Here is a 12055-nt window from a genome sequence, read left to right as displayed (position 1 = left end):
AGTACAACCCAGAATAGTTTAAGAAGGAATTTTATGAAATGCAAAATTTGATGCTACACCCCCTTTGTATAGTGTGTCGAGAATGTAAAACATATTTCCCTATCGTTGTCCCAAGTGTTGGGGATGATACAACCCAAATTTGAAGTCAATCAGGTGAACAGTCTAAGATTAGGGATAAATGTATGACCCCTGTAAATGTGCACAAATGGGTTGGTTGTCGAGCCATGCCGAAACCTGAGGCAAATTTGACTCAGGAATGGATTCCAGCAGGTAATCGGCTCTCGTGCGTTTGTCGGTCACTTTGCGCAGACCGTCGGAAGCTTCATCGCGACGGCGTGAATCGCCATGCCCCTTCGCACATTGTGGCGTGTCGTAAGACGATTGGGTCACCAGTTGTAAGGATCGACAAAGTGAGCGAGACGAGAGTTGGAATGTGAACTTGTTTATTCAACAGTGAACACTGTTTTTTATGTTTGTGCAGCGGATGTTTAGGATGTTGGATGAAAGAGGTGAAAGAGGTTGAATGAAAGAGGTCGGATGGGCGGGGACGCGCGGCCCGCGATTTGTCCTTTCAGAGTGCAGCCATTCAATCTGAGGAACTTATTTATTTTATTTTTTTCAATTATTTTCAAACGTTAGGTTAAAAGAGGGTCTGAAAATGTCTGGCAGTGAATGAGTTGATTTGTTCCTTCTTAAGGAATTGAGTCTAGAATTAGATCCTAGATGTACACTAACAATATGTTCTGTCTTACAGGCACTACTAAAGGAGCATGCTAATGATGATCCCAAAAAATCCTTCACCGGAAAACCAATTGTAATGTGGCCAAAGAGGGTAGGTACCAGTCACTCATATTAAGGAAATGATAATAGTTTTTTGTTTGCAAATGCCATCCAAGTGCTGGAGTCAAGCGTATGAAAACAAACACACGAATATGGTAGGTACTGTGTTTTCATTTTCTTGAACATACTACACAAACTAATTATGCAAGGAGAAATAAGAGAGAGTGATATTCTCTGGCCACTACAAGGTGAATAGAACTCTTAATGATGTTGTTAGACCAGGGGTAGGGAACTTTGGTTTCTTGAGAGCCATATCCTGCCTGTTTTGGATCTCTCCCTACTACAACACACCTGATTCCAATGATCAGATGACCAGCATCCTCTGTAAAAGTCGGAAATTATCCTGATCATTTGAGTAAGATGTGTTGTGGGAGCGAGAGATCCAAAACAAGCAGGATATGGCTCTCGAGGAACCGGAGTTCCCTACCCCTGAGTTAGACTATTTAACAGGCATGCATATTTGATCTGTAGAATTTGTTGTCATCAGGTGATACAAAATAGGGGGATGAAACAGCCTGTCTAAAAAATTTATTAGACCTGCAAGAAGGTGTAAAGGGCCCTTGCACCCATGGCCACATTGGGATACTGGCAAGTACTCGGACATTGAAATCGGAATTTCTTAAAAATGGTACAATAAACCTCTAACTTTTTTTATTATTTTTTTTCCGGGCCTGATTTGTGTGCAAAGTTTAATGTGTGTTCATGCATGTTTAGACCCTCATCTGAGGTCTTCCTCGATTTGTATTTCTTTTTTCCTAAAATGGGATTTTGAGGGTTTTTTTTTTTTGTGCCCAGTTTGAGGTTTGGATTAGGGATGTCACCAGTCTTTGTCAACTGTGAGCCTGTCAAACCCTTAGAGACTTTTTTGTGAGTGAGCATACAAATGTAATTAACCCATTGAAGCCTGAAGCCCCTTGTGAGACATCTCTCTAAAACCTACGGTCGTCTTTGGAGTCAACCTTGAAAACCTGACATTTTCGCCACCTACAAAATAATTAATATCTCAGCCCCTCTAGCAGATAGAAACATTATTCCCCTCAAAATTTGAGAGCTTAGACATGTGGCTTTCACACAGGCCAGAGTTTTAGAGTTATTCGGATCCTTTACTATTATGTGAAGGCGAAGGCCTTCACAGGTATGTTATTCCTATTCTTTGTGTGAAGGCTAAGGCCTTCACACATATGTTATTCCTACACTTTAAACTTATTCTGTTTTATTCCGACCACTTTTTCGGTGTGCGACTCCTTCCACATTTTTCATCCGATTGACTTCATTCAAGTTTCAAAACATTCAGAAAATTAATGCCTTCCGGGGTAGTATTTTTTTACGTTCCCCAAATTTACCGTTTACCCAATATTTCCCATTTATCACCCCAAAAAAACCCATTCATTTCCAATGGCACTTTGAACATTTCCCATTTCCACCATTCCAATTTAAAATTCACAAGATTCAACTCATTCAACTCACATTGGTAAAGCTTTTCAACACACCCAGAGTTCCTACTTCCCAAAAATTCAACTTATTCACCCGTAAAAAGAAAAAAAAAATTTCAACCATTTATTCCCATTGCCATATTCAACAATTCACATTTACATCATTCCAATTTGAAATTCACAAAATTCATCTCATTCACCTCATATTAGTCAAGTTTTTCAACACACCCTGAATTCCTATTTCCCACACATTCAACTCATTCACCCTTAAAAAACCCACAAAAATTCAACTATTCACCATTCATTTCCATTGGCACATTTAACTTTTCACATTCACACCATCTCAAATTCCACAATTTGCTAGACTGGGGATACTCACCCAGAGGTCTCCCCAGTGCGGCGGCAATCTTGGCCTGGGATATTAGCTGCACCCATGATACTCACCCCAGGTCGCCCCAGTGCGGCGGCCATCTTGGAGAGGGACATAAGCTACAGCTAGCATTGTGGCCCCTTGGTCTCCCCTGGTGTGGCGTCCATGTTGTTCAAAAGTTTTGGGACACAGAATTTTCATCCCCAGGTGTCCCTAATGAAGCGGCCATGTTCAAAAGTATTGGGACACCTCGATTTTTCATCCCCAGGTCTCCCTAATGAAGCGGCCATATGTTCAAAAGTATTGGGACACCACAAATTCTCATCCCCGGGTGGTCGTTCCTTTCTAGATTCCTTGTTTCCTTTCTTCCTTGCTTGATAGTGTCCCTTCTTCCTCATTTCTTCATCTCCTTCTTTACTTACTAGTATTTTTTATTCCTCTTTTTTTCCTCCTTCCTTTGATGTCATCATTCTTTGTTTTCCTTCTTTTATCTTGCTGTTTTCCTTTCTACCTTCGTTGTTTGCTGCCCGCCTTTCTTTTATTCCCTCATTCTCTGTTGTCCTTCTTTTTTCCCTGATTTCCTTCTTTCATTGTTTCTTTACTTCCTCTTTTCTTGCTTCCCTTCTGATTTTTTTCAAGGTCATTCAACTTCATTCCAACGCATTCCACCATTTCCATTCAGCTTCCTTCGCCTTCACACGCGATTTCTCAAGAAATTGCATTCTCTAGTTAATCTTTACTGTTTCAATCGAAGGTGCAAGTACACACTATTTTTAATTAAAAGAATCAAGTGGTAATTACCGTGCTGTTTTCTCTCACAAACACATTGAAATCGTCATTGCCTCTGAACATACTTCTTAATCATACATCACGTTCGGTTCACGGCTTTAAAGTCTGCCAGCATGTCATCTATATCACTGCCGTGACTTATATCAGAGCTCACACGATTGACTGTGCCTATTACTCCTCGAAAAAATTCCGGATATCTTCAGACAAGTCCCGACACCGTCACATGTATGTATATTCTGATGCATTTCATTGGCTAAGAGACCAAGAATTGGATTAAAAAAAGAAAATGACATATACCCTCTCCCGGCTTTCAAGGGAGAAACATGCAACAGCTCTCCCGGCTTTAGTGGTAGAAACAAATTTATGCACTCCCATCATTAATGGGTTAACTTGAATTAACGTTACTCTTGCATTTGTTGTAAATTTTAACTCCTATTTAGCTTTGGGTGGTACAGACACAAAGCCATTGGAATGAATCCCTCATACACAACATCTGCGGCTGTAGCATATGGCCATATGGCGTACTGAGACACAATGATACAGCAGTGTCGCAAAGTAATAGTTAAGTGAACGCGTACATCTGTTTCGGCAATTCAATAAAGACTGTTTATTGGCTGGCACAAGTAATCGTACTCACATTCTTGGACACAGCATTTTAGCCACAAAGATGGACTTCCACCTTAGTCTGATCTAGGGGTGGGCGATATGAGCTAAAAAATCTCTAAAAATTGTTAACGATAATTTGACGATATTCTACGAAAAATATGTATTGTAAATCTACACTTGCTTCACAAAACAATTATGGATGTACAGCATTTGTAAACAACAGCTCTTGTTTATATTTTAAATTGTGCAAAACATTGTAAAACAATACTCTGTGGCAAAATTTAATCTAACCCTTAAAAGTTGTTCTACCTCATCTTCGGAGGCTGTGGTATGGCGAGTTACAATATAGCTTTGAGTTTATGTATTTCTTCTGGCGTATTCCTTGCTAAAGACAACCGACACGGCAGCACAGTGTTTCGTTGCGTCTTTATTCAGACATGAACAAGCCTCACTCTCTAATTCACCTCTCTTCTTCGCTCATGAAATGTGCCGTACCAAACCAACTCAAAAAGGAACAAATACAGAATAAAAATAAATATGTACTCAACACAATATTGCAACATGTTAGAAAAATAATAAATACAAAATAATACATGCAATCCAAAAATTGATATACAAAATTAAAATGTTACATTAACAAACTTGACAAACTTAAAATTATGTCTCGACTATATATGGTGTTTTAATTGATTTTTGTGAAAATGTATGAATTGAGTGTCTCCTATTATTCCCTAATGAAAGATCTCATCACAATTGACCTGCAGTAAGTACTGATCTACCAAGGCCAACTCAGAATGAGGTGTTTACTACAGCAGTCAGAATGAAAACAAGTTTTATTTGGGATATGGTGAGGCTGAAGGATTTTAGGAAAAAATTGTATTGCAATTTTTCTGACAGATTTTGCGATTTCGATTCCATTGGCACTTTTCTTCAAATGAAGCTTCAGTATATTTTCAACATAACTTTTACAAATATAACAGAAAATGACATCATACCATCAAAATACACCAAAACTATTATTTTAATAACGCAAGTACACTAAAGAGGTTTTGAAGGAGGCTGTCCTTTTTCAAGGTTTTTAAAAGGGTTCAAGTAAGGCAAGACCTACTCTACTACTTGCCATCATGTATAAATGTACAATTGTGTGGGTTGGGCATTGTTTGAATTTGGACGATTCCGTTCCGATTCTTTTATTTGATTCCAGTTCCTCACGATTCTCAATACTGATTCTAAACAAAACAAAAAAAAAGTTATTTTTGGACAAAATACATGAACTTCTCTGTTAATTTCATGAACTTTTTACTGTTTGTGAACTTTACTTTGAATTTCACAAAGGGCTGTTTTTAATAACATTTTTTATATTTTTTGTATAATTATTTAGTATTATTTTTCACAAGAGGTTTATTTTTTAGAAGTTCAAGACATACAATAATGCAGCTGTGACTGAAAGCATACTGAACACCAATTGATGGGCTAACCTAATGTCCTACTTTAGAAAGAAATTGTATATCACACACACAATGCTGCATTTTAAGGGCAAACAAGGAAAGTCTAACTAATCTAAGCAGTCTATATAACCATATGCTGTATGTGTGTATGTACAGTAATGTACTGTATGTGTGGCAGCTGTGTATGCTATAAAATAAGTATTAGCTGGATGTGCATTTGTGTGTTGAACTTGTTGGCTTATTAGACGTACTAAGGGTGTGTACTCTGGCTTTGGGTCTGGAGCCGCATCGCATCAGTACCGACCCGGCGAAGGTAGACTGCTGCCGGCGTGGTGTCCTAGCGGCCGCTGCAGCTGTGGCGATCCGTGGGAAGGGCCTGGCGCACACCCAGAGTCGCCACCGCCGCCCGCGCTTGCCGGCCGGCACGAAGCGAGCGGAGGAGCTGACCAAGAGCAGCACGGCAGCTCGAGTGGGGGCGAGATACCGTGTTATTACGACACAGCTTCGGCGTCAGGAGCCTAGGGCTGCACGCAGTGTACACACATTTTTTATTTTTTATTTTTTTATCAGTCATACTTCCTTTGCGCTTCTTCCGTGCACCTAACTAGGAATCGAAACTTAGCACTGACATTCTAAAACCCGAACGGTTCCAGGAGAACCAGAATTATGGTCCCAGTTCCACTTGATTCCGGGTTATGGATGCCTAGCCCTAATTATTTGTCATAGTATACAAATACAGTAAATACACACATTTTTTTACCAAAAAATGTTTAAAATATTTTACTAATGTACATGTTCTTTTTACATAAATGTAAGATGTAAATATGTATTCCATATTTTTGCTCAACATTTTACTGCTTCAAACAGAGAATGAGGGTTTAGCAATATGGCCTGAAATTCATATCATGGTATTGATTGAATATTTTGCGTAAAAGTGTCAAACGGAATATTTGTTTGAACTGTGCTTCGTAGACGTGTCCCTTCGTGGGTGGCATTTTCAATGTTGTTATGCACAATGAATGCATATACCGGCACTATATACTGTACCTCAGTCAAACGCTGTGCTCAACGAAGTCACATAACATTCACAGATATTGGAACTCGTGCACACATAAGCCGCACCACATAAGGCACACCGTCCATTTTGGAGAAAACGCGCCTTATAGTCGTGAAAATACGGTACTTAACTTTTTACATTTAAATAACCCAATCAGAATTATTCCCATTAATCTAAAAAAAAATATATATTTTAAATACTAACATTAAATCATAATTAATGCATGTAAGGGTTACAAATATTTTTAGAAATTTAGATTAATTGATATAGGTGATAGCAACTTTTAAATACCTGTAGTGACCACTATGCATGAAAGGGTTAATATGCTGTATGACTTCCAAGACCATGGAAGTGCATCCATTCGTTTCGGCAATGATTCACACAAGTGATTGATGAAGTCATCAAGAATAGCAAAAAAGCAGTCTTATATGGCTCTCAGAGTTCAAGATTATTTGGTTTAGTCTTTTATGCTTCCCCTTTCATTCTAACTCAGACATCCTCAATGAGCTTCAAGTCTCGTGATTGGGCTTGCCAGTCATGGAGGACCTTGATCGTCTTCACTTTGATGTAGAGATGGATGTATGCAAAGGTGCACCATCCTGCTGCAAAATTTGACCTATTTTATTGTTGAGAATGTAAAAGCTAGCTAATCTTGATATGTTAGGCTTTTGATATTGCCTTCCACCCCATAAATCTTGCGCACTCTCCCATACAGAATTTAACCTTAGACCATGATTCTTTCACCAACAAGCATAACTGTTTTGGGGGTTAATCTCTGATCCATTCGGGCTCTAGTGAAACATCTGCAATACTTGGTGTTAGGGTTAGTAATTCAACCGAAGATTCATCTGATAAATCCACTTTACGCCACTTTTCCACAGACCATCCTTTTAATAGGCTGTGGTCCTCTGCAAACGTCCCACGTTTTTATCTTCCTTTTGTTCGGTGCTGGTTTCTGGGCACTGATTTGACCATGGAGGCCATTTATTAGAGACAGAAATGTACAAACTTTTCTGGTTGGCACAGGGACTTGAGGTGACCAGGCCTGGTAGAGCTATGCTGCAGCGGAAAATGGGCTAGCCTTGGATATTCGAGCCAACAAACGGTCCTCCCGAGCAGTTACCTTGTGGGGTCTGTCATTCCTAGGCTTGTCAAATAGTTATCCAGTCTCTTCCAATCTTTTTCTTATTCTTTGTACATGATAATGAGACACATTGAAGGTTTCAGCCAACTCAGCAGTGTCTGTGGTCTTCAGGCCCTTGATAATCAACGCTTTGGTCTCTGCGTGAATCTTGGGCATTTCGTCAGAGGTCAAGTTACAGTTTATAGGGATGTCTGGTGTGCTGGGGTTCTTTTTATACACCCACTAATTGATTGATCAACTACTGATGAAATGTGAGGCTGTAATTTAGGATTGGGTGCATATGACAAGGGGATAAAATAGTAAAATGTTTTTCAGTAGTTATGTTTCAAAAGATGTTGGGATTGAAATTAGCCATTTATTGTTTAATAAAATGATTTGAAATATATTTAAAGGGCACTTAAGGTCAATTTGTACCCAAGCGACAAGACTTTAGTCAGGAACTGTAATTTGTGGAGAATCCTTAACACAGACTCTAAGAAAGATACAGCATCTAGCACTGTTATTGCATATTGTACCTTTGTAGTGACAACAAATTCAGCTGCCATTTTTGACATACAGTTACCGATATTTTCCTACACATACTACACGTGATATAGTCGCCAATGTATTTATGATGCGGACTATGAGCATGCAACCTGACTGTTAAGTGAATATCGAACATCCTATCAAGTTCAACGTTCTCACATGTTATGCTGATGGCTTCGTTATGTTTCACCAACGTTTACTTGCTTTGACAATGGTACAGTGTATTTGTTTGCTCAACTTGGCAAAGTTTTCTGAGTGTGTATGTTTACTTTGCTTTTCTTTCGCGTGCTGGTCGGGCCACAATTTTTACCGTAAACCATACGGTGCGTGGTGGAACAGATTTGTTGGTGAATTGCTCTTCAGGGTGACCGCTCTGGCACATCTAACAATGTTATTCTGACGACGTCAGTCTTGTCAACACCAAATCATTTCCAGGTAGGGACGTGGACTTGCTATTAAATTACATCGATGAGACAGGACAGTGGATGAAATGAGGCCGGACAAAAAACAGCACATACATACAAACCACATACAAAAGTATGTGGATTGTCCGAGGAGCTTCAAGATCAGCTATCTACTCGGGATGACCCAGAATATCTTGAGCAGTTAATCTCTTTAGCAATTCGGATTGACAATCACATCAAAGAACGGCGTCGGACCTGCCTTCCCTTTCTCTTAACGTGCCGCCGTTCCTCGACTGGTCCCCCAGCCCTTCACGAGCCCAGAGACACTTGCTTCCGCTGGGGAAGAAACCATGCAACCTTGCAGAACCCGCCTCTCCCTGGAAGAATGTACCCAGTGAGTTGCGCATGGTCTTTGCATCTATTGTGGACCAACCAGTGCCCACTCCTACTCAAGAGTCCTCTTGCTACCACATAACGGAGCAAGATGGTGATTGACACTAGGATCTCAATCTTCGAATCTTGAACCAGATTCATTTGACTGCCACTGTCTCTTCCCCCAACAACCCTGTCTCCCTTCAGGTGATGGTAGATCCAGGGGCAGATGACAATTTTATTGACAAAGCGTGTGTTGCTAATGCTAAATTCTCCTTGTGCCTTTTAGACCCGCCCCGACCAGTAAGTGACATCGATGGAAGCCCCCTAGAGACTGTTACACACCAGACCGTTTCACTCTCTCACACAATTTCGGGTAACCATCAGGAGTACATCAGGTTTTTGGTCATCCCTTCTCCTTCTGCTCCTATAGTTCTTGGATACCCTGGTTAGGACTTCATAACCCGCACATAGACTGAGTTTCCTCATTCATAGTTAGTTGCAGCACTTTCTGTCATGCTCATTGTTTGCGTTCTACGTCTTCAACATCTCATCCTTCTCCTCCCATTCTTCTGCCTGATCTTTCTTTGGTTCCTTCTGAATATCACGACTTGGGGGAGGTGTTTTGTAAATCTCAGGCGCTTTCCCTTCCTCCTCAGCAAAGAAGCATTTTATTTTTTAATTTTTTAATGTATTTATTTTTTTTAGCAAAGAAGCAGTGTGTGCTCATCCCAGCATAAATCTATGTAGCCCTGCACTTCCACATTCCCTCATTCTCATATAAATCAGTCACGGAGAGGTTAATCCTTTTGATATGTTGACGTGGTCATTAGTAGGGATGTCCACATAAAGTTTGGTGCCAATTGATCACCGTTTTTGGACGTTATAAGCAATGTAAGTAAAATGATTTCCAATGGAGAGTTTGTAATTGGTTCCTCCAGTGACTCCGACCGAACAAGGATAGAACGGTAGGTATGCGCGGCCATTCTCCTCATTAACAAGGGGCGTTATTCATGGAGTCACTTATACCTAATTTCTCCAAAATGAATGGATAAAATAGAAAATGACAACTCTTTTCATTTTACTGAACAAAAAAAATATATATACAAAATGAACTTGTGAGTGAAAACATGGCCATCCCAACCATCCCTTTAACCAGTTTGTGTATGTTTATCTCAATGACATACTGATTTTCTCTCGAACCCCAGAGGAACATTAATTAGATTAGTTCTTCAGCGCCTCCTTGAAAACAAACTCTTTGTCAAAGCAGAAAAATGCTCTATAAGTTTTCTCGGCGACATTCTCAGCCAGGGTCAGGTTAGGCCAGATCCCGCCAAGATTGAGGCAGTGTCAAATTGGAAAGTCCCTTCTTGGCACAAACAGCTCCAACACTTCCAACAGTTTATGGGGTTTGCAAACCTCTACAGGACATTCTGCCATAACTACAACAAGGTCGCCACACCCCTCACCCAACTCACCTCAACAGCCTTTCCATTCAAACGGTGCCTTCAAACGCCCCAAACAACTGTTCATCTCTGCCCTGGCCCTCATCCATCCTGATCCTGCTCTCCAGTTCATCGTCGAAGTGGATGCTTCTAACTTTGGGGTTGTTCCGTACTCTCCCAGAGAAGTTCCAGAGATCAAAAGGATCATCCTTGTGCATTCTTTTCACGCAAGTTGTCCCCCGCCGAGATAAACTATGATGTTGGTAACCGTGAATTGTCGGCTGTGGTGTCTGCCCTTCCTCCTGGCTGGAGGGAGCTAAGATCCCCCTTCTGATACTAATAAATCACAAGAACCTCACGTGTCTGCAATCTGCCAAGCGCCTGAATATTCCGGCAGGCTCATTGGGCCTTTTTCCTAGGTCGCTTTAATTTCTGTATATCCTACCGTCCAGGCTCCCGTAATGTTAAACTCGATGCTCTCTCTTGTATGCATAACCCACCTTCAGACAGGCAAGATCCTGTGACCATTCTCCCCTCTTCAAGCCTCCTCGTTGCGGCTGTGTGGGACATTGAGCGGGTGGTCGTGGAGGCCCAACGACAACAACCAGATCCTGGCTCGGGCCCTAAGGATCAGTTCTTCGTCCCAGATTCTGTCTGCTCTCAAGTCCTGCAATGGGAACACTCCTCCATGTTAGTTTGTCATCCTGGGGTGAATCGAACTCTCCGGTTCCCTCCGGCAACGCTTCTGGTGGCCCCAAATGGTCCAAGATGTCAGGGAGTTTGTCGCGGCTTGTCGTCTGCTCTCGAGGGAACTCCTCTCACCGTTGCCCCATGGGTCTCCTTCAACCTCTGCCCATCCCTAGTCGTCCCTTTTCCCACCTGTCGATCGATTTCGTCTCTGGTCTGCCACCCTCCGATGAAAACACGGTCATGTTGACCGTAGTAGACTGATTCTCCAAGATGGTTCACTTCATTCTATTGCCCAAACTTCCTTCCCCCCTTGAGACTGCAGAGATCTTAGTGAACCACGTCTTCAAGCTTCATGTCATCCCCATTGACATTGTTTCTGACCGGGGTCCCCAGTTCACATCCAAGGTGTGGCAGGCTTTCTGCAGAGCTCTGGGGCATCATCTAACCTTTCTTCAGGTTATCACCCACAGACCAATGGACAGTCAGAGAGAGTCAATCAGGACCTGGAGTCAGCCCTTCGATGTGTCTCGGCCCACCAGCCTACACCCTCCATGGGTCGAGTACAGGCATGTCTCCATTCATGGTCGCTTATGGCTATCAGCACCCACTATTCCCTTCCCAGGAGCAAGGGGTCGCTGTTCCCTCTGTCCGTGCCCAACTCCGTCGATGTCATGCTATGGAGACATGCCAGAGCTGCCCTGTCCCGCGCCGCGCAGCCCAGCGAAACAGTCAACTGGCCAATAGACATCGGTCTCCTGCCCCAGACTATCGGTCGGGACACAAGGTTTGGCTGTCTGCCCGTGACCTTCCCATCCAGACTGATTCCCGTAAGGTTGCCCCCAAGTTCATTGGGCCTTTTCAAATTGAAACAGCGATTAGCCCAACCGCCGTCCGTCTGAAGTTAGCAGAGGTATGTCTCTTTTTAAAGAGGC

At 41.8% G+C, this 12055-nt stretch overlaps 1 protein-coding gene across 1 annotated transcript in view; it reads left to right on the top strand.

Annotated features, from left to right (window-relative positions):
• Positions 1 to 12055, top strand: part of LOC147145412 (lysine-specific demethylase 2A-like) — a 180966-nt gene that overhangs the window by 44284 nt on the left and 124627 nt on the right. Inside the window, exon 12 of the mRNA XM_086032833.1 lies at positions 755 to 832. Coding sequence (XP_085888959.1) covers positions 755 to 832 — 78 coding nt within the window. The remainder of the gene's footprint in view (positions 1 to 754; positions 833 to 12055) is intronic.

Source organism: Filicampus tigris, chromosome 6, assembly GCF_054856515.1.
Source record: "Filicampus tigris isolate MCC_2025a chromosome 6, RoL_Ftig_1.0, whole genome shotgun sequence".
Classification (NCBI taxonomy): domain Eukaryota; kingdom Metazoa; phylum Chordata; class Actinopteri; order Syngnathiformes; family Syngnathidae; genus Filicampus; species Filicampus tigris.
The sequence above is the reverse complement of the archived record's forward strand: the minus strand, read 5'-3'. Positions and strand labels throughout refer to the sequence as shown.